Source organism: Bicyclus anynana, chromosome 3 (assembly GCF_947172395.1).
Source record: "Bicyclus anynana chromosome 3, ilBicAnyn1.1, whole genome shotgun sequence".
Classification (NCBI taxonomy): domain Eukaryota; kingdom Metazoa; phylum Arthropoda; class Insecta; order Lepidoptera; family Nymphalidae; genus Bicyclus; species Bicyclus anynana.
In genome coordinates, this window is record NC_069085.1 from 7,339,015 (window position 1) to 7,363,488 (window position 24,474).

Consider the following 24,474-nt stretch of genomic DNA (forward strand, 5'->3'; position numbering starts at 1 on the left):
CCTAGGTATATATCGTCACGTCATCAATCCAAATTCGGCTCACTGCTGAGCTCGAGTCTCCTCTCAGAATGAGAGGGGTAAGGCCATTAGTCCACCACGCTGGCCCAATGCGGATTAGCAGACTTAACACACGCAGAGAATTAAGATAATTCTCTGGTATGCAGGTTTACTCACGATGGTTTCCTTCACCGATTGAGATTGAGAGCCGTGATAGCCCAGTGGATATGACCTCTGCCTCCGATTCCGGAGGGTGTGAGTTCGAATCCGGTCCGGGGCATGCACCTCCAACTTTTCAGTTGTGTGTATTTTAAGAAATTAAATATCACGTGTCTCAATCGGTGAAGTTACTCATAACTCGGTCTATGATATTGACGTAGACCGAGTGCGCAAATTTACAAAGGACATGTGCCAAAATGGGCATTTATTATCTATAATTTATAAGCAGGTCGATAGTATTTTTTCGGATAGAAGATACAATTGCTGTTGAGAAAATCATTTTCAGACGTCTCGGTAACAATAGCCAATAAAAAATATGTAAGTTACGGTCACAAATTTACAGTTATTTTTTGAAAAAAATCAAGTGTGTATTATTCACGCCAATTGTTTTTTAAATTTTCGCTTTTTAATTTTATTTTTTTCACATGAGAAAAAGGCAAAGGTATTACCGTAAAGGATGTCCCATGTCTTCAAATCTCGCTCTATTCGCAACTCAATAAAAATTAAATAAAAAAATGAACGCATTCCCCAGACAAGAACGCTGCATTTCATTCCAATTTAAAGTTTTTTATTTATTTTTCAAAACAATCAGGGCCTTACCTATAATGATTCTATTTTCGTATAAAATCTTCTCCGTTTTATAGTAGGCTAGTACTTGGCTAGTACTCGCAACAGACAAGAATTAAAAAAACAAAATTACTTTAGCCCCTAGAGGCTGAAATGCTTGTTTAGCCCCGCTGTGGAGTGGTAAAATGACAGTGTTTTTGAGCAAGAGTAGTGAAAATATTTTTTTTGTTTGCTACAAATTATTAGACTTAGACAATACAGTAAAAGTGTTCAAAACAGCCAATAAAAACACCTGGAATTGCATTCTTATCCGGTGTAGGCTGTCTCTGTCATGTAATAATTTCAAATGTCATTAAGACACAAGTTAAAAAGAAACATTAAATCGTAGACAGAGATGCATTAGACAAAAAAAATCCTTATATTGCTTTAAAAACGCCTTACACGAATGCTACTGCGCGAAGATCACTGACAATCTGTCAGGGTGTGAGTTACAAACATGTTGCCAAGATAAAAATTCTTAATTAATGTTGTCAGCTAATGAAAAAAATATATTTTATTCAATTAATTAAAAAAAAATGCGGGTTCCAAAATTTTTTTATTTTGGGTTCTAAGCCTTATATTTCATGTTCTTTTAAGATGAAAATAATTTGTTCGGCTTAGTTGAAACTCGGAATACAGGCCCAGCCTCCATACAAAATTGGGACATGTCCTTTAATGGTCAAATCCTGTGGTCACATCTGTGGTCAAACTCAAAACACAGATGACAGTCACTATCAGTCATTAAACAACACCTAGAAACGTCAAATAATAAATAAAAGTATTATTTTTATGTAGAAGTACAAGAAAACATTTAATTTAATTTTTCAGTTCAGGTATTTTCCTATATTTTGGTTGAGCTATTGCATTATGAACGACATTCTTAGACCTGAACTGGTTTGGATCGAGGGTAGATGTTATAGAATAAATGACCCTACTACGGAAAATTCACCGTTTCAAGAACATGACCTCTATGAAAATGGTAAAAAATTAGTTTTTAACAACGTCATTTTATATTATAGACATGTTACATGCCTACAAAATCACCGCAAAAAGTGATCCGATTTTAGCTACTCCACTGAGCGCATAACTGTACAATTATTTTGTGTTTGCTTACATTATACTATGTATATCATATATATAAAATTCCGTGTCACAATGTTTGTCACTATTCTCCTCCGAAACGGCTTGACTGACCGATTCTTATGAAATTTTTTAAGCATATTCAGTAGGACAGAATTGGTCAACATCTATTTTTCAAACCCCTAAACCCTAGGGTTAGGGTAGAAGAGGGTATGCGCCTCAGTTTTAACGCGCTCACGACATGTCTCTATTATAAAATCTTTGGTTTTTTTAGAATTTTAAAAAATTTGTTTCCTCTGTCTCAGAAAGCAGATTTACAAATTCAAATGTTGTATTTTTTATTATATCTATATTTAATCCTGAGTAGCACTCACAGAATATTAAGCTTTTCATTATAAAATACATAATAATTTTTTTGTATTTACATGTATGCTGTTTGTGTGTCTATTGTAATGGACATGCAATAAATAAATAATGCTGAAAACAGCATTTATTATTATTACTAGGCAGGGAGAACAACACGAGCAGAAAAAGATAGTGTTAATTAACTGTCAAGGACATCCTTACTATCGGGCACAAGTCCGGGGATCTGCTCTGGGTTTTTCTCAAAAACCAAAAACATTTGGGATAAATTAAGCTGAAACCAGATCCAAATATAAAAACTTGGATTGGTTGCATTCTCAAATCTCCAAAACACATTTTTATTATAATAACTATTAACCCATGACTTTGTCTGAGTGAAACTAGGTGTAAACTTTTAACTACCCCTACTGTACCCCTACCCTACCTGTACCCTGCTCCTACCCTGCCCCTACCGTGCCCCTACACTACCGCTACCCTACCCTACACACATGTGATTGCTTGACCAAGGGATATATAGATTCATTTTTATATATATATATATAGATTTGGATTTGATACATGAAATTGTAAAAATTTTAACAGCTCTTGTTTTCCTCATTATTCTATTGTCATCGTCATATTACTTTGTTTCAGATACTTTAAATGAATTTGAAGAGGATGACATTGATGATGTGGAATGCGAAATTGTGCAGATGGATGTTGACCGATTTAGTACCAGTTTACATGTATCCAAGTAGTAACTGCATTTTATTTAATAAAACAATAGATAGCATTGTTAATAGCATGCATACATTCACAGCTATTTCAGTTGGCACCGTCCTCAAAACTTATGCCACAACTGACAACAGTGTTAGGTAGGTAGGGATAGAGTAGGGGTTGCATAGGGGTAGGGTAGGTTAGGTAGGAGCAGTGGCATACACATGGTTCTTAACTAGGGTAGGCTCCAATATAGGTTTGTAATAAATTCTCAAGATATGCAGTGCGTTTATGCATTTATGAAGTGCACGCCTCTGGGTAGGATGAGGGAAGAAGCGCACTTATGTCAAAGCGAAGCTTGACTGGGTCCGCTTGTATTATTATAATTATCATAATGTCACAATGCATATCACAGAAGCATGGTTTGATTTTTTTGTGAGGGATCAGACAGTCATTAGTTTTATTGAGATATAGAGAGATTTTGATCTCTTAATCTTAAATTTATATTTCCAAAAATATGTTTAATAATATTATAAACATATAATTTTGTAGTTTTTTATTTTGAACACCAACAATGATTTTATACTATTAGACATGTCACTGACACCTCGAAACTGAGGCGAACAAAGGTGGCTAATTGTCTTATTATCATTTAGTAATAGTAAACAACAGAAAATTTATTATAAATCTTTAATACTCAACTATTGTTGTTCCTAAATATTGTCCTAACAATGTCAAGTTGTGTGTTCAAGAAGTGTAAAAATGCACATAAATATATAATGTAAGTAAACACAAAATTGTGCATGTGCGTACTCAGTGGAGTAGCTAAATTTGGATAACTTTTCATGGTTCGTATAAAATATCATTGCCTACAAAGCAATTGAGGGTAAGGTCTCCAGAGTAACAATGGAATGAATGAATAATGGATGGAATATCCAGTTCTTATTTCAACTTTGTATTGTTCCAGACATTACATAGGATCTGTGATAGGGAAGAAAGGAGCTACTAAAGCAAGAATTTGCAGAGACACAAGAACAGATATAAAAATACCAAGACAAGGTGAAAACAAAGATATTACAATTATTGGATCAAGTGTCGCTGTAAGGTTTACTTTCCAGTTTCACAATAAGATATTACTGTTTTTTCATTTCAATTAATTTTAATTTTTTGTTGCAACTTACAGAATGTCAAGGCTGCTGTGAGGAGGATAAATATCATTGTAATGTCATCAAGAATGAGGCAAGCATATACACATTTTGTATCTATTCCCATGAACTCTCCTGAAATTGTGAAGAATTTTGAAAAATTCAAGGTAATTTATGGTATTCGACAATGCAGTGCTTACGTCATTTTAAGAATGTAAGATCCTAGGTTTAGTTTCTCCCTATCTGTAGTAAAAAAGCTAGGGTCTGGCAGGATAAAGGCTATGTTTCTTGTAATATCCATTAACCAATAGTTTGTAATATTGACTGTTACATTTTAATTAAGTTTAGCAATTAACAAACATTCAAATAAAAAAATATTTGTTAGTTTTAAAATATTTATTGTGGTTAATTTATATGCGAGAGACATACCTGCAAAATCTCTGCTTAAAAACCTTGGTCTGAGAACTGCACTGAAGTTTTGTATTAGAACATGTATTCAAAGCAGGTTCCTTCATCAACCCTTAAACATAACCTTTTTTCCCTCTACCTTATGATGGAATGACTACCCATACTGTCATACCATAGACATTGGAACATTAAGAAGTTTATCTCTATAAACATAAAATCATTTCTGCCTAAAAATTTCCTAGCCAAACTATTATTAACTATCCTTAATGATAGTTTGGCTATGAGTTTTTGAGCCAACCTACTCGCAATATATATTTTAACATCCTTAACTGGATATAAAACAATTTTCATCCAATAAGCAAATGGATGAAGATTGTTCCTACTATATTTTCTATTATATGTTAAATAAATATTTAGTATTTTCACAGGAGGAGGTGCTTCGCAAATGTTCAGGCATAGATGAGTCTTTGTTCATCAGTTCTGCTAAACTGCATATAACAGTTGGTGTGATGTGCTTGATGGACAATGAGGAACGTTTGCTGGCCTCCAAGTTGCTGACTGAAGCTAAGGACAAGTGTATCATGTACGTTACGTACAACTATAAATATGTAACGATATTGACGATTTATTTTGGTTTGATAACTAGATCATCATCATCAGAGATAACTAGCTTTAACTTTAACTTAGCCCTCCCTGCAGTTTAACAGAACGTAACTAGTCTGGAAAGTTCGTTGATGATACTCTCATGATATGCGGGCGACGGGGGAAAGACTGCGTGCGTGCGGGGAAGTGAGGTGCATCTTTCGTGGGTTTTTCATTCATCGCTACACACCCCAGGCCTGCGTGGACCATCGGGAGGGTTACGAACGAAGTTGCCAAGCTGTAGCAGTTTTCAATTGGTAGGCTGGTGAAGAATTCGCGTTTTGAGTTCTAATCTGACGAAAGTCTAATAAAAGAGCTGTGATAGCCCACTTTATATGACCTCTGCCTCCGATTCCGGAGGATGTGGTTTCGAATCCGGTCCGGGGCATGCTCTTCCAACTTTTCAGTTGTGTGCATTTTAAGAAATTAAATATCACGTGTCTCAAACAGTGAAGGAAAACATCGTGAATAAACCTGCATACCAGAGAATTTTCTTAATTCTTTGAATGAAGTCTGCCAATCCACTAGACTATTGGTCTAACCTCTCTCATTCTGAGAGGATACTCGAGCTCAGAAATGAGCCGAATATGGGTTGATAACGAATGAAAGTGATTTTCAGGCCAATGCTACGAGATTATTTGCCGTTAAGAATCAGATTGAAAGGCTTGTCGTACATGAACGACGAGCCGCAAGCAATACACGTGCTGTACGGCTGCGTAGAAGAAGACTCCGCGCCGCCGGGCCTGCTGCAGCGGGCGGTCGATGCACTGCACGAATACTTTTATAAAGCAGGTATAGTTTTTATATGTCTCTACTGTCTATACTTTTAATAAAACGATAACAGGTCTAATTTTGTACATACAGATATTTTGATTTTTTTTATTGGAGGGCATCATTTAATGGATACTGAAGCCAACAATAGTTTGACGTGATAACGTCTTCTAATTCGATGGAGCTGGTTGCACACTCGAAAAAAGATGACGTCATGCGTTGTTCCCTCGCTTTAGGGTTGCCAACTTTTTTGACGTGACAACGTCTTATAATTCGATCGAGCCTGCACACTCGAAAAAAGATGACATCATGCGTCGTTCCCTCGCTTAGGGTTGCCAACTTTTTTTTACAAGAAATAAAGTATATTCTGGTTTATGAAGATTATTAAACAGTATTTTTGAAAAATTAACATTTTCTTTTGAAAAATGAAACCATTCCATGCGATTTTCTTATGACGTTGTCACGTTCAACTAACGTCAGTAAACCGACTTTACAGACAACCGATTTTACAAGTAAATTATAAAACAAAAAACTATCTTCCAAGAATACCTACACGTTTATGGTCTTTTTTTAATTTTTTGTCTGTCTGTTTGCCTGTACGTCCGTGTTTTTTTTATTAACCAGGCAATGTGTTTTAACAGTAACATTATTTTTAGGTTTCATGGAAAAGGAATTCAATCGAGACAACGTGAAATTGCACGTAACACTACTCAATTCGAAGTATAGATCGAAAAAGAATGAGAAAGAACAAAACGCCACAAACTCTAGACCTCAGAGGGAGACCTTCGATGGCTCTGAGGTTTTGTCGACATTTGGTGACTTTGACTTTGGTGTCATAGAGTTCAATGATATACATTTATCGCAGCGCAGCACTGTGGGGCCGGATGGATTCTATCAACCTACTTGTGTTATATCTTGTTTAAGTTTATAGTAATAAATGTTTAACAGTTTCCATGTTATTTTATTTGGATTAGATTAATAATGAGGATATTCTTAATATAGGCATTTAGCGAAAAAATATCCAAACTATCCAATACACTGCCAGGCCTCCCCCATTATAGGAGAGGGGATATGGAGCTTAAACAAACCATGCTGCTCGAATGCGGGTTTGCGGGGATTTCGGTGATGATATTAAATTCATTAACGACCAATCAGATGTTAATGATAATGATCAGGATTGACAGCTTAACGAAACATTACGAACTTCCTAACTCCTGGCTGAGTATTCGTATCTGGCAATTTCTTAAAAGTACCCTGAGCCCTACTTTAGAATATAGCACCTGCCTGTTCCCTTATCCGTGGAAATAACTACTGTTTAGTTTAGTGTTTGAGTTAAATCTTAATAAACAAAAAACAAATCTCACTTTATGATGTTAGTTTGGATAGGGTTTTAGAGATTTGATGTTCACACATCACACGGAAAGGGATCGTAACCACAGAAATCTTAACAACAAGACATTAGGAATGCTATGAAGCACTTAAAGTATAGAAATCACTCGTCGCCGAGCGATGGCTCACTGGAGCGGCCGTAATACTAAAAGTTGGGAGCAGAGTTACTACGCGGTGTGAGTTATGCATTTCTGTTTTTCTTAGCGGCGTACACCAGTTGTTCCAGAGAGTAAGAGGCACTGTAGTTTAATAACTAATTACAGACCAATTTTATTTAGCTCTCCTTGACAAATTGTAGAGAGTTCTCTTGAATATTTGTGCACTTTGTTGTCACATTCGCGGCGACAAGGTCACGCGTACACTATATTTCTAGTCTTGTTATTGACATATCGTAACCGTAAGGCCTCGCCGTTAACCTGCGGTCTACAAGCATCAAGCGTGGAGTTGCCCAAATGTAGCCGAATCATCTCCTAGTTGACGGCGGCGTCTTTCACCCGCGTGGTTCCCATTCTAATGTGAAATCCTATGGGGATAAAATATAACCTATGTTACTCAATTATAATGTTGCTTACCATTAGTTAAAGATTTTTTAAAATCGGTCCAGTTGTTTCGGAACAAACAAACAATCAAATCTCACCTCACGAAGAGTGTAACCTAAAGTTTAATATGCAATGAGAAAAAGGCCTAGCGAAACCTAAGCCTTCTTAAGCCGCCGGTAACGACGGTAGGTACCCGCAGTGTTTATGGGCGCAGATAATCTCGCCTTTGTATGCCTACCTAATCGTAATTTCAGGCTTCCAAGCCTATTGAGGCCGCCGTAATGTGATTTTGTGGAACGTTGGTATTTTATAGATGACGGCGGTGAATACTTTCTTGTTTATAGCAGGTGATTAATCACTACGCCCACACTTTGTTGCTGACGATTTCTGTAAACATTTTCAGCTGATGTGTAACGTTTTTGTGGAGTCCGTCATAGTTCAGGGGTCAAACTTACCATTTTCAAAAAGTACCTATATATTTTTCAAGCTATTAACAACTAGCAGACGTCACGCGGTTTCACCCGCGTAATTCCCGTTGCCGTTGGAATACGGGGATTGTTCAAATCGGTTCAGTTTCGAAGCCTATATACACTGCAAACAAACAAACAATCAAATCTTTCCTCTTTATAATATTAGTAAAGACAAATGTAACACGCAGAATATTTTAGTTCTTCAGGCATTCGTTTTCATTGTTATTAGTAAAATAAAGAAAACGGTTTATTTTTAATTTATTTAAAATAAAGTAGTAATAATAGGCATAATAGCTTCATCTGATGTATTGTGGCTTACTCTTCAAGTTGTGTAGATACTATACTATATATTACTATACTTATTAGGTCTACTCTATATTAGATTTTACTTCGTACCGTTATCTGGGACTGCGTCATTTATTAAACATTTCTTATCATATCGCATAAGTTCGTTCGTTCTAACACCGACTACTTTTCCGCCAAGTACGAGCGAGATAGCTGAGCGTTGCAACTAGGCTATACGTGTCCTTTTTCATCTGCAATGCTACTGACGTAGGTACCGTCTGATTCTGATTATACTAGGTAGGTACTAATTATACTAGGTCATTTTACATAGGTACATATACTAGTAACAAATTATTATTAGTCCCTGCACATCTATACCAATACTAGCGGACGCCCGCGACTTCGTTCGCCCCTAGACCTGTTTAATCCAGCCCTATCGCAAAATCCGATCTTAGTACATCAAGCGGTTTTCGAGATTTCGTGATGATACATTTCGCATTTATATATTAAAATTACAGAGAGAAAAGATTTGTTTGTATGTTTGTTTGTTGTACTACCTACTGAACTAATTTGAAAAATTCTTTATATTATCTCCGTATTCCTACAGGAACGGGAACCACGCGGTGTCTGCTAGTGTCTAATAAAAAGGCAGTTTAACAACTCAATCAATCTTATTGCATGGATTTTTCAACCTTCATGAAATGAGGTAAGAGTATGAAGAAGTTTTTAAAAGCTTTATTTAAGGGTTTTAAAAAAAAATAGTACACAGTCCACCACCCAAAAAAAACAACTTGTCCACTAAAGCAATGCGTAGCTTCGTAGCTCCATGGCTACGAAAGACGCTAGCGCGGGGAAGACGCCATTGCCAGTCGAGACACATTGGCTACGGCAAACGCCCGCCCGCCTTGCGTAGCAGATACCTACGCTACGTTAACCTTGCGCGAACTGTAAAATTATTTGTGTTTATTAATTTTTTGTGATTGTTTCTTACATTTTCTTGGTAAGTTATCATATTATAATACTGTTTAAAAATTCATAGTCATAGATTTGTAGTTATATTTCTTAAATCATATTACAATAGTTATGTATGAGTATTCATAAATCACAGGAATGAGACTTTTCTTTTGGTAATCTCGTTTCTCCTTACGTAAGGATTATATTTATTGTATAGTTTTATGATATTGTAGGTATGCAAAACATTATTATTTATTAGAGATTCACTGAATCTGAATATTGGAGGTATACTTTATAAAGAAATTTATATATTTTTAATCGAATTTAAATTTGTGTTTTTATATACCTACTCGTATGAGTTCTTGGTATTTAATTTTTGTATGTCATCACAAGTTAGTCCTTGATTGCGATCACAACTGATGTTAAGTGATGATGCCGTCAGAAATAGTAGCCTGCTAACTTGAAAAGGGTAAAAAGGTAAAGGGGTAAATTGATAAAGGGTAAAAGAAACAATTATTAGATACTTAAACAATTAAAATATACGCGTATTTAACTAATGATTAGAAGTTGAATTATAAATTGTTATAATTTAACATTTGTAAATAATAACGAAGCTGTTATAAGTATGCGTTTTATTACTGAGTATACTTTACGAGAGAGCGTCTCATAGACGTTAAATTATGTGTATTTTGTAGGCTCAGCTCTCTTCACCTAATTTCTTCTTCTTTTTTATAGTACTAGTATAAAGCTTCGTATAGAAAGCGTTGTATAAAAGGTTTCTACAGCACACAAGACTAAGAAGTCAGAATCAGGGGATAAAAAAATAACATTCTTATCCGTTTAGTGTTGTTTGAAGCCTTATAATAAGTATCTATTCTGACATAACGTCGAAGTATGAAGTAAGGAATCTACTTGATAGTAGTCTACAATCTATTTAAAATCTATCTACAATGATCTACTACTTGGAAAGAAGAAGTTACAAACCAAAATAGGCAATAAATTAAGCAGAACCTCAGAAACCTATGTTAACGAATGAGTGTATAAGATATATTAAAACCATCAGTAAAATGCTATATTCTGCCTACAATATTATTTCAAGTCATGTCTACAAATATTGCATTTAACTTGTTATATACATACAAACAGGAATTTTCTATATGAATCACACCAATATTATAATGGCGAAAGTTTGTGTGTGTTTATGTTTGTTCCTCCTTTAGCCTGCGGCTACTGAAGCGATTTGGCTGAAATTTGGAATGGAAATAGTTTTCACTCTGGATTAAAACATAGGCTTTTTTCATCCAATAAAAATCCATAGTTCCCGTGGGATTTGTGAAAAACTGAATTCCACGCGGACGAAGTCTCGGGCGTCCGCTAGTAAAAAATATATTTTTAATTTTTAACTTAAATGAATATTTTTATGTACCAATAAAATATTTATTTTTACCAACTCTTTCACTTTGTTGTACAAGAGACAACTAGGTCAAGGTAACAGAGACAGGCACTAGTCAGATTTTGACCTATTTAAGAGATTGATAAATATTACTTGCTCAGTTGAACCCGAATCTTATTTACTTATCACAACACTGATTAATTTCGATGATAGACTTTTAGAGATTAATTTAAGAAAGCCAGCGACTTCTTTCGCATCTAAACCCTGAACCACGTATGTTTATAAAACGTATCTTATATGTTCCCCAATGACCTCTTCTATCTTTCAGTGAAAATTCCATTAAAATCGGCTTAGCCCATCTAAAAATTAGCCCGGACAAACGGACAAACAAAATTTTTAAATAATCAATTTAACACTTCAATTTATTTAAGTAGGTATATGTAGCGATGTGAAAATTAATCTACGCGGGTGAAACCGCTGGGCACTGTTAGTTCAGTAAAATACTATTCTATAAAATAAACGCGAAAGTTTGTATGGATGTCTGTTACTACTGAACGCAGCAACTACTGAACCTGACTGAAACTTGGAATGAAAACCAACTTTACTCTGGATTAACACATAGGCTACTTTTCATCCCGGAAAAATCCACGCTTCCAGAGGGATTTGTGAAAAACTGAATTTTATGCGGACGAAGCTGTGGGCGTCCGCTAGTTTTGATATACACAAATAAAGAACCTACTTTAATCTAAGCGAAGGTATTTTGGGGAAATAAAGGGGGAAGGGTGGCGCTATTAATGGGTTTAAGTGCGTTCGAATGCGGCGTCGCATGATGAATGGGAAGGGACCGGGACGACATCGATCCGACCACGGCAGCACCGACCCTCGAGATATCTGAAATGGAAATTTCCGTGATCACGCAACAACGCATGCCTTAACTATACCTCCGTAGATTTCGAAAAGTCACCCAGCTGTTTTGAATATAAATCGTTACGATCAAGGACGTCTCATACCTCTTTGTGTGTAATCTTACCAGGTCTTTATATGCGTACCAAATAAAAGGGTTGTAAGCGCAATATTTTTTGTAATTCGTGTACGGGTATGTGTAAAAAGCTCACTTTGAGAAGTACATCATCATTAGCAACCCATATTCGGCTCACTGTTGAGCACGAATCTCCTCTCAGAACGAGAGGGGTTAGGCCAAAAGTCTACCACACTGGCCCAATGCGGATTGGCAGACTTCACACACCTAGAGAATTAAGAAAACTCTCAGGTATGTAGGTTTCTTCACGATGTTTTCCTTCACCGTTTGGGACATGTGATATTTAATTTCTTGAAATGCACATAACTGAAGAGTTGGAGGTGCATGCCCCGGACCGTATTCGAACTTACGCCCTCTGAATCGAAGGCAGAGGATACATACATCTATACATAACTATTGGTAGTTAATGTATTATACATATATAAGGTGTTCCGTAATTAATGGATAAAACGCAAATGTTAGGATACACCACCTAATTATCTAAAACTAATTTGAATAGTTTTCCAAAAATCCTTAGGGTGACCAAGATATTTTTTTTTCGGATTTTTTAAAATTTTCTATCTTGAATCAGTTTTTAATGATGTAGCTGCAATGTAATTAATTAATCCGCTAGTTAAATATATTTATAAATAAATGTTACACAAAACAGAAATAAAAAGCTAGTGCAACATAAAGCCGTTGCAATCAAAGTATACATTTATTCTTTCTTACCATTAAAATACTTTATACCGTAAAAGAAAATTTATGCATTAAAAAGTTAAATTAAAACGTTAGGGGAGTTTCGTATGTAAGGGGGAGTTTATGTTGGGCGCTACGGAGTTGCGGCATTCATTAGACTAATAACGCCAAGCCATTTATAGGTTCTGTCGGCGTTGAACAAGTTTCTAACTCGGTTCGTCTAGAGCAATTCAGTTTTTAGGCTGCATTTTCACCGAAGATTAGCGTAATAGCTAATAGGTATGTTAAAGCAAAATTTAGATATTTATTTTATTGCGTTATATGCATTATGATATAAGTGCGGTAAATTGAAAATTACAGCCGAGGCGATATTGCAGTTCGAGCCAAAGGCGAGAGCTATAGTAAGGAAGCAGAGCTAACGATAGTCACTAAGCAGTTAGTATCGACCACAAGAGTTAGCTTTTAGCGATGTGGTATCGACCCATTTTATACCTTTCTCCCCCAAAATCGTTTTAGTTAGTAAAACTAGTTTTAATTTTACTTACGATAAAAGTGTCGCTTACTATAACTTGTCGATCTTAAGTCTATTTTTAAATTAAAAAAAAAAAACATTATAATCCGTTCACTATATCTGGGTTTCACCATTTGTCATTTATGTTTTATTTAATGTCTAATTACACTCGACTAAATTGACAACGATAGTAAGGTAGAACGTCTAATATGCGACACACTCATATTACATTTCGTCTTTAGTGTGGTGAAATACACGGCATAACTTTTCCCTACGGTCGACGTCAAGTGTCTCCATTTCCTTTTATGAATAGTCTCTAGCGTAGGCGGTAATTGCTTTACATTCCAACGTAGTGTATGTTGTTTTAACAAGATTTAATTTGAGAGTCAACTATACGTATACTCAAAGTATAATATAAAATACAATAGAATAGAATTTTATACATAAATAATTAATACATTAATAATTTTATACATATAAGTGAACTAGCGGTCGCCAGCGACTTCGTCCACGCGAAATTTAGTTTTTCACAAATCCCTCGGGATCCATACATTTTTTCGGGATGAAAAGCAGCATATGTGTTAGTCCAAAATAAAATCGGTTTTAAATTGACAAACTTTAACCCCCTATTTTATCCTCTTGGGGATAGAATTGATCAAAATCCTTTCTTAATCTGCCTACGTCTTAACATCTACCTGCATGCCAAATTTCAGCCCGATCCGTCTAGTGGTTTGGGCTGTGCTTTGAGAGATCACTATGTTAACCTTTGAGTTACATATATTTAGAAATAAACATTTTTGAAAACCTCGGACTAATTCGGTCACGGTGTTTGAAATTCTTATCAAAACGAAAAATGCTTTAGAAACATTCAAGCTATACTGAATCTACAATATTTATTTTAATCGATTGATCTTTCAATTGAACATCGTAGAGTCAACATCTCACGATGCTCCGGTTTGGGAGTGAAATGTGTGAAGAGTATTTTATGTCTAGTCTGGATTGATATGTTTTGGAAACAAGCATTTGCTTTTCACCATGAATTTCTGCAAAGCAACGTCTGATTCTCTTCTATACCTCCTAAGCTGATTGTTATTAAAACAAAGATAAATATTCCAAGAGCCTTAGCCCTAAAATTAGCTGTTTATTGTAAAAAACCCGTTTTATCAGTACATCCGTCTGCGCGTTACGATTGTACAAATGGATCACACAGTAACAACTTTTGTTTTCAGGGTTTTCAGGGTTAAAATGAACTTGAGAAATATAAAGAACACAGAAACCCTTTTCTTTTATTGGGAGTTTCGAGATCTCATCACAATTCTTTTTGTAAAGAGACGTAGACGCAAACTTACCTGGATCTTCCAATTTACGTAATCACTTTATCCTTGCCGCTTGAGCAAATTGCGTCCTTTATTGGCCAATTTTGCGTTATCATTAAAGCTATTAATTAGGAAATAATGTAATGCGGCTTGATGCTGGTGAAATGGAATTTATGTATTAGGTAAAGAGCTATTAGGTATATTATAATAAAAATATTTTTACTTATTACATTTCAAGTAATAAATTAAATAAAATATTAAATTATTACTGCAATAAGACCTATTGTTGTTCTTGAAGGAATGTTTTTTTTATTTTTCTCCAATAATAATTGGCCACTAACTGAATTTTATCTCCAATACTACCAGTACAGCAGCGACTTCTAAGTTCTCGACTGGAACATTGATAACCTCATCCGGGTGCAAAGATAATACGTGGATGGATGTTATATTTATGCAGATGCTAGAGTTTTTAACCAACTTCAAAAAAGAAGGAGGTTTTTCAATTCGGCCGTATATATTTTTTAATCTTTACAAGTTAGCCAACTTGGCAATCTCACCTGATGGTAAGTGATGATGCAATCTTAGATGGAAGCAGGCTAACTTGTTAGGTGTAGGATGAAAACACGTTTTTTCACATCCCTTTTTCTACACGACATCGCACCGGAACGCTAAATCGCTTAGCGGTACGTCTTTGTCGGTTGGGTGGTAACTAGCCACGGTCGAAGCCTTCCACCAGCCAGACCTGGACCAATTAAGAAAACCTCAATCGGCACAGCCGGGTATCGAACCTAGGACCTCCGTCTTGTCAATCCACCATACCACTGCGCCACGGAGGCCTTCTAAAGTTCAGGCCTAGTTGGTATCAGCCTAGCAGCATGTGTTTTCTTTTGTATGTACGATGGTATAACTTAAGAAAGGTACATTGTCCTTGTAGATATTATGTCTTTTATCTTACGAACATTAGTCTTTTTACCAAACACCGTCCATATGTTACCCATTATAATCAATTTTGCTCCCTCGCTTGCCTTCCTTTAGGAATAGGAAATTCGGTTTTCCGCTGTCCCTCGAGCCATTAAGAAATCAATAATTCAGCTCGCCGGGTTTCTTCAACACACGATAAAAGTAATCCTATAGATACTTTTTTGCTCATTGAACTATTTATATTATTGACGCCCGCTACTTCGTACTCGTAAAATAGGGATGATGACAGTTTTTTAAATTGTATATAAATTAAGAGTATGCTAATAGTAAAGCAATTTTGTAAAAGGAACAGGGCATCTGCGATCATTACTTTCGGAGCTACAGGGTTTTAAAGGGTCAGATTTGCGGCGCTGCCGCGGATCCATGACAAACGCCCCAGACAAAATGGCACGAACTAATGACGTCGTAGGTAATGTTATGATCGTTAGATTTGTATGTGCATTCAAACAAAATTACTAATATCTTTGTTATTTGTGCGTTTATGTTTATAGTTCATATATTCAAAAATGTCACATTTAATGTAAGGAATGTAAGGAATTTTCATCTAATTACGATAAAAGATTTTTAATAGATTTTGAAATTTTATAATCTCATTTATTTTGTAAATATCCAGACAATCTTTGCTTTTTATGTATAAATTAGTTAACATTGACCCTATTTGCCCGACTGAATCATATCAATCATAAAAATCAATATATTCAAACCTAGTCGTCATCCCCACTCAGTTTTTCATAAATAACTATTTTTCTGGGATAAAAAGTAGCCTATATACACAATGACCTTCTCTATCTTTTAGTGAAATGAAAGAGTCCCATTTTAATCGGTCGTATCGTTCCAGAGATTAGCTTGGAGAAAAAGTGATACAGCCAATGATCATAATAAGATTTGAAGTATATAATTTTGTAATAGAGCTACATACAGATCAAATCTTTAGTAAACCAGAACATTGATAAGTTGTTCATATTTCTCATATTATAGATATTTTATTTTACGAAAGATTTTATGAAGTCAGTTTTCGTCGATTGTACCGTCTATTGCGTGACTTGAATAAAGTTGGCGCGTGGCCCTTGATTGTGCCTCAGTTTACGTATTCTTGAACATTATTTCTATCACTTGAAATTATTACATTTCTCTATGTATAAACACGTGCATGCCGCCTACAAAAATGTATAAGTGGATTAACAAATTATATACATACAGTTAAATCTTTATCTATAGCTGATCTGGTAAACGTTGTTCTACCATGAAATCGTTATTATCTCTATAGAATCTTGGAAGATCAAGACACATCCAAATTTAAAATATGTAATTGTATGATAAAATGTAGTAATAGAAGAACTATTCTTGAAGGTGTTTGACTGAGGAAGTACTGTCGCTATGCCCACTTCCACTACTAAGACACATTGCAGTATTCCGGACCGAATAGCATGGGTGTATGTGTTACATGTATATGAGGTTTAACATCCCAATTTAGGCTGCACCCTCTGTGAAGTATTTCTCTGTTCATAGGCGATGGTTTTTCACTTACGATCAGGTGTGAAATTTGCTTGGTCCGTCAATATAAAAAAATAAACATAATAATTGTCTTAAAGTTTCGAGTTATCTTATTTCGATTATCCAAATGTCTTGTACTAACGATTGTCCGCTAACCGACAAACTATAATTGTCATAGCATAGATTTTTATTATTATAATACGTATGCAATTACGCCATCTAGGTATTGGAAACAAAATGCTACGAAATGCTACGAACGCCTACGAACCGGTCTACGAACCATAACCGGTCTAGCGACATCTGTAGGAAGATTGCAAAGCTTATGGTTTGGACTTCGGAGTTAGTTTAGTTTAGGTGCCTTTTCGTAGCTAAAAGCATTAAAAGCGACATCTTTCCAAAGCACTGTAATTTACATAGCCGTAGAGGCGTAGAGTGTGAAAATTCACGACTGTATCGACGAGTCACTATGACGTTTATGTCCATTGAATAGTTTCTAATTGAATCACATTTTAATTAAGATATTTTAAATAAAATTATATTTTATTCATGAGATTATTTCATGAATATTTATTTAATTAGTAACATGGCAATAACTAATTTTCAGAATAGCAAAATTTTATCATAGCATTACTTAAAAATAAAATATTTCAATAAAAGTTCATTTAAATACCTGATGTATAAAAATACAACATGTTAATAATGGATACATTATTTGCAAAAATACTATTCTTTTATGGTAATTTACTCAGCAAGCAGTGCAACTTAGATCGATATCGTCTTTATCAAACCAATCGACCATATTTCAAAGTAAAAAAAGGCCTCTAAAAAGGTTTCACGATAAGGTTTTGTTCTTGATTGTATTATATAAAGAAAAAATGGAAATTTTCAATGGCTGGCTTGCATGAAAAGCCGGCGCGGAGGGTAGCGGGCGCGTGCCCTAGCCACGCGATCACTTTGCAACGACGAGCGCGGGGGGAGCACGTCTCAGCTCTCCGGCTAACCATTCTTTATATTATAACCTCGTTAAGTTGAGTGACGTAAAACATTCTCATACCTAAACGTGTATAGTGGATGTATCGAGGACGTTGCAACGCTTCATCGGTCCCTGTGATTGCAAACTCGTAGGATAACCTTGCTTGGTGCATTTATTATTCAGTGGCTGCGCTGAACTATGGCCAGGATGGCGCCCTTTGCAGGTACTGTTCTTAAAATAGAATGTTTTTCACTAACATCAGTAAATTGAAATCTGATATTCAAGATCAGTCTGACCGTTCGTAGCATAATTTGAAGCACAAATAAATAATTGGTTGTGCGCGTTGCACAATGCATGCTTTTACAATTTTAGGACGCAGGTCTTAGAAAATGGATTTTGGAAAATAAATAAGAAGTTAGCTTATTTAATCATTGTTAAAGGTTTTCCGTATCGACACATTATCGAATAGACACATAATTAATAATTAATATTATTGCTACAGTAAAATAATTTATTTTAAATATTTACACATTGCTTTAGTATTTTAGCACTAAGATAGTTTTGTTTTTTTCGATAATTAATTTCAATCTAGTAATAATATTATTTGATATAGTACCTAATCAGTCCATATTTGCTATTATAATCAAATATTGTGTATTATAAAATAGCCCAGTGGATATGACCTCTGCCTTCGATTACGGAGGGTGTGGGTTTGAATCCGGTCTAGGGCATGCACCTCCAACTCATGTGTCTCAAACGGTGAAAGAAAACATCGTGAGGAAACCTGCATACCAAAGATCTTTTTTAATTCTCTGCGTGTGTGAAGTCTGCCAATCCGCATTGGGCCACCGTGGTGAACTATTGGGCTAACCCCTCTCATGCTGAGAGGAGACTCAAGCTCGGCAGTGAGCCGAATATGGGTTGATAAAGATGATGATGATACAAAAAAATATTCAAACGTCGCAGTAACGAAACCGTACATATACTCGGATACCTACGTATATTGTAAGATTAATGGACTTCCAATTACAATTGATTAACGGTAATTGTTATGTTATTGATCGGCATATTAGTAACCTAAGGCAATGCTACGACTAAATCTCAAGTATGTAATATTATAAATAGGTAGGATTTGATTATTATTTATTACGATTTAAGCCAAAAACTATTCGACTGATTTTAAAAATTAATTTCCATTTGAAAGTCACATATTCATCGAGTAACATAGGTATAGCTCATGTTTTATTCCCTTATTTCTACGGAAAGGGACTACGCGGGTGAAACCGCATGGTGTCTGATAGTACAAAATAAATTTCCAGCATTATTGGAAAATAACGGCTGTGAAAAACTACGACAACCTACACTGTATTTTTACATCTTAGCGTAAAATCGGAGTTAGGTTTCAGATAAAGTAGTATGAAAGGTCTCATTTCTTTGATATCACTTAAGAAGAAAGAGAGGAATATTACTGGGCCGTGGATTACTTTATTAATGTACACTCGACAGTAATGTACTGTTATTGCCTACGCTGAAACCTGATTAAAGCTTATAAAGTAGCAAGAAGCATAAAATATGCGTGGGACGAAACGCGCAAATAACGAGCAACATCGTTTCCATCTGGTGAATGTACGTAAGTTCCTGACGCACTAGCGGGTTATACAAGTATTTTGTGTAGTTTACTCTACATACAGGTAGTCCTGTAAATAGTACAACATACTCTACAGTGTGATAGCTGACATCAAGGCTTATTAAATTACGTAACATATTTAAGCCGACATTTTACGGTTTTAAAGTTACATTGATTTTTGTACATAATACAAAAATCTACCTATAGTGCAGATTAGTCATACCATGTGCTGAAAAATACTTAATAGGGTACTTCATATCAAATTTAATATATACAAAATTTCGTGTATTAAATGGAATAAGGGTCCGAAATATACCTACTTATTGATATTAATTACTAAGCCGTGATAGCTCAGAGGATATGCCTCCGGTTCCGGAGGTCGTAGGTTCGTGATTTTTCAGCCGTCGGGTCATTATCTTAGGCATTATAATAGGCTATATCTAGTATTTGTAGAGTACATAGAGATAATTGAAGATCACTTTAAATATTTTTTTAAACACCTCATGTATATTTTTTGTCCACGCCCAGGCCAGCAAAGGCACACTTTTGTGTTGAATAGAACGGGCCCTTACATAATAGGCTATACCTACAGTGTAAACCACAATCCATTGGATTTAGGTCAGGTAGTATGGTCACAGAAACAATGGTTATAGTGGCTACTTGTTAACGGTATACCTTACCAGTATTAGTGCTGCCAGAAATCGAGATCAGTATACATATTACGATTAAATCAGTATAATTTTTCTTTATTAATATCTCGAAAAAAGGTGTTATAAAATTGGTGTACATAACATAATTGTATTTTCACTACTCTTGCTCAAAAACACTGTCATATTACCACTCCACAGCGGGGCTAAACAAGCATATTAACCTCTAGGTCTAGGGGCTAAAGTAATTTTGTTTTTTTAATTCTTGTCTGTTACGAGTACTAGCCAAGTACTAGCCTACTATAAAACGGAGGAGGTTTTATTCGAAAATAGAATCATTATAGGTAAGGCCCTGATTGTTTTGGAAAATAAATAAAAAACTTTAAATTGGAATGAAATGCAGCGTTCTTGTCTGTGGAATGCGTTTATTTTTTTATTTAATTTTTATTGAGTTGCGAATAGAGCGAGATTTGAAGACATGGGACATCCTTTACGGTGTAATACCTTTGCCTTTTTCTCATGTGAAATAAATATAATTAAAAAGCGAGAATTTAAAAAACAATTGGCGTGAATAATACACACTTGATTTTTTTCCGAAATTCATTGTAAATTTGTGACCGTAACTTACATATTTTCAACAATAATTGTTATTGTTGTCTTCGTCTAGTGAGAATGGTGATCCTAATTTGGAGATGGATGAAATTTTTAATCTGTTACCATCAAAGTCGAGACGCATTTACTTAAATACTTACCTACGATACCTACGAAAAATTTAATAAGTGAAGAAAACAACAACGAATGGATTCACTTACGAAAGTTAACAACTGCATTGATAATTTTAACAAAAACTCTTTCTTCTTCCCAATAATAACGTAACTGAGCTAGCCATTGGAAATCCGTTACTTCTGTCACATCTTTCTCAACAAGAAAGTTTTTTAAACTATTATCTCCCACGTTTACCTCATATATTCATTATTCATCTTCAAAGTAGTCGGAAATTATGTTACCGGGTAAAAGCATCTCCCTTAATATCCAAAATTGTAGACTTTGTACATTTAATTTTCAATTAAAATAAATCATTGAATATTGTACTAAACTATTTTATTTTTTCGCAATCGTAGTGAAAAGCAGAGTGTAACACGTGGGGCTAAACCCATTATAAACTCGGTTTCTATTAAGGCTTTTTAGCCCCTTGTATAACAATCTACTATTTTTATTGCAACTACAAATAACAATATTTCTATAATTTGCAATGTTACCCGTGAAGACTGAATGTCCAAATAATTTAGCAAAGCAATATAGCAATATAGCAATTTAGCAAGAGCTTTGACTTTGGCTTACCTAACAGAAGCTCATATTATCAATCAATTTTATAACGGACGACTCCTAAAAGTTGTTTAATACTTGACCTATTTCTATAAGTTTTTCTCTGTGACCATTGACAAAGCTTATGCAAAATCGTTGTATCAATAACAAACTCGTCGATATCTCTACCTTCAATGAAGTTTAGTCGTAGCATAAGTAGCCTAGCATTAGTCGTGGTAATAAAAGCGTAAGAAACACTTACTTGTATAATTAAGAAATTCACAAGTGCCGTCTAAAAATGTTTTAGTTATCACATTTTCATTGCAAATTTTCTTTAACATATAAATATAATATTTAGGCACAAAAAACAACACCAACCGGTCATACCTATCTGCTTTTTATACAATTTTAGTCATTCATTACTTATGCTGAGTACTCTATTCAGTGAATGGACTGGCGAGATTCAGTTCAATGGTTTATTCAGAGACTACATTTTATTTTAATTCTTATTTTTTGAATATGAAACGGCGCTGCATTAATTAAAACTGACATGGTTTTTTAAAACTTGAATGGTCGTTGTATGCTCACTGAAACGATTCCTCAGGAATTTGAGCGCGTTATTTTAAAATTTATATGAGTAACAGAGTACAAACAAAGTTGGGTGTTTTCTGTGTTACCCATAAGAGTTAAAATCTAATAGAGACAAGTTTCATAGCAATTGTTGACTGTTGTAATTAATGGTATGAGATTGTCCTTCCTACCTACCTACATTAATCATTTGATTTACATACGATAAATATTTTTTATTACATTTTACTAGATAATTTTACAAAATTTAAATATCTGATTTAAACAAATTCGGTCATCCTACGATTTATTACAAAACAATTTGATTTAGATAATTAGGTCGCCTTTTGCCTAAAAATGTATGTGTTCTATTGTTTTTTCTGTTTTGTGCAATAAAGTTGTTATAAATAAAAATAAAATAAATAGTTTTAGAATGTATCTTAACTTGCGTTTAATTCGTTAATTAGAATATGTTTAATACATAGATAAAGGGTAATTTTTTTAACGTGTGATTAAATATTATTGTCACCAAATAAGTATTGTAATTAACAATTGGAATTAGAATTTGGAATTCTTGTTATTTCATATAGTCATGCAAAAGATTAAGTACAAAGATGTATAATATTTGCATTCAATTTTCCGAACTTGGCTGGAACACTGCCGTGTATCTAGATCTAGACAGATAAATCACTATTATAAAGGCGTAAGTTTGAGTGTATATGTATGTGTGTTTAAGTGTGCTATGTTAGTACCTCCTTTGTGCTGCGGCTACTGCAGCGATTTGGCTGAAATTTGGAATGGAAATAGATTATACTCTGGATTAACACATAGGCTTTTCATCCCGGAAAACGCTTTGGTTCCCGCGGGATTTGTGAAAAACTGAATTCTTGTATAAAAGGCAAGGTATAGGGTTGGGGGTCATCAAAATGGACGGAAGATAAAGAGGATAGTACTGGTAGACAATAGTAGTTTTTTTTTTAAATTTTTAACAATGTTAATTATACAAAAAAATGTCAAATTTTATATTTTACAAAGTTTTCTTCGGTTGTTAGCTACCAATGGTTGTTTTAATTATATGCAAGTAAATCTATATTTACTTACCTTTGTGAGAAAAAGAAAATAACTTAGGAGTAAACTGGCTTTGCGTGACTACGAGTATAACACAAAATAATAAACAATTTCTATTTGCATTTGCGGCAGGAGCATTCAACTTCTGACACCAAATAGAAAACGAATCAATAATTTATATTAGGAACCAATAAATTATCGTAATGCGTTTGTAATTTTGTGTTATGTCTTATATTATATTTTTCTTTAAAACGCAACAACATCTTAAAATGCTATAATAAATGGGAATTTGTTTATTACGCTTTTCCGCCTTAAATATTCAACCTATCATCATTGCATTTGCATTGTTAGGGGTGTACTATTTGTCACGATAAAGTGTCTTAAGTTTAGAAATACGGTGAAACCTAAAATTTAGGGATATGAAGAGCGAGGAAAATCTCATTTCTTATAGATCTAGATCAGTTATTTACATTTAAGTAAGCGATACAACTATCTAGGTATATGATCTGTGTCTGTTTAGTATCTAGGACGATGAATAGTAGAATAGAATCTTTGTATAACATTTGTATGCAGAAAGAGGCGGAAAGAACGACATTAAGCGATGCATTTTCTAAGGCCCGCTGGGAATTTGTCCTGATTTATTTCGCTTTGGATGCTTAACTACGTAGAACGTATGTACCTACGTACTATTTTTGTGCTGATACTGTGTAAAGAAACCATTTTTTCGTTGTACATTGTTCACGCAACAATCTGAATAGGCGTTATTTATTAAACGGCTTAACTTTAACTAGAATAGAAGGCCAAGAGCTATTTGGGTTGCTACACAAATTGATTGATTAGGTTCTTGGAAAACTCTAGCTTACTAATATAAATTGTAGCAAAATTTTCACTAACTGGATTCTCTGAAATTAATAAGTCGATTTCTCTGTTATTAATTTGTAGATTTTAATAAATTTATTAATACCGTTTCATTCTACATTATAAGTTCCTACGTTAATAGGTAGTGGATACATAAAATCAATAAATAAGATTATAAAATTTCAAAATCTATTAAAAATCTTTTATCGTAATTAGATGAAAACTCATACAGTTTTAGCTTCCTTACATTAAATGTGACATTTTTTAATAAATGAGCTATAAACATAAATTCACAAATAACAAGGTTATTAGTAATTTTGTTTACACTATACAAATTTAACGATCATTATGTACCTACGACTTCATTAGTTCGTAGTATTTTGTATCTTTAAATCCCTGTTACTTTTACAAAATTTCTTTACTATTAGCATATTCTTAATTTTTATACAATTT

General features: G+C 34.4%; 2 protein-coding genes across 4 annotated transcripts in view; both read left to right on the forward strand.

Annotated features, from left to right (window-relative positions):
- Positions 1-1,552: 1,552 nt before the first annotated feature.
- Positions 1,553-6,877, forward strand: LOC112050047 (activating signal cointegrator 1 complex subunit 1). Its single transcript, XM_024088170.2, has 7 exons — positions 1,553-1,801; positions 2,899-2,998; positions 3,929-4,061; positions 4,145-4,273; positions 4,943-5,097; positions 5,776-5,948; positions 6,584-6,877. The coding sequence occupies exons 1-7, from the start codon at positions 1,690-1,692 to the stop codon at positions 6,856-6,858; spliced, it is 1,077 nt and encodes a 358-aa protein (XP_023943938.2). The 5' UTR covers positions 1,553-1,689; the 3' UTR covers positions 6,859-6,877.
- A 2,631-nt stretch (positions 6,878-9,508) lies between these two features.
- Positions 9,509-24,474, forward strand: part of LOC112050059 (putative leucine-rich repeat-containing protein DDB_G0290503) — a 51,279-nt gene continuing 36,313 nt past the window's right edge. The window contains exon 1 of one of the 3 annotated variants that reach the window (XM_024088188.2): positions 9,509-9,610. The gene's annotated coding sequence lies outside the window, so the exon portion shown is untranslated. Of the gene's footprint in view, positions 9,611-17,950; positions 18,173-24,474 lie in introns of those variants that run through there. The other 2 variants (XM_024088189.2, XM_024088187.2) reach the window with 2 other exon arrangements.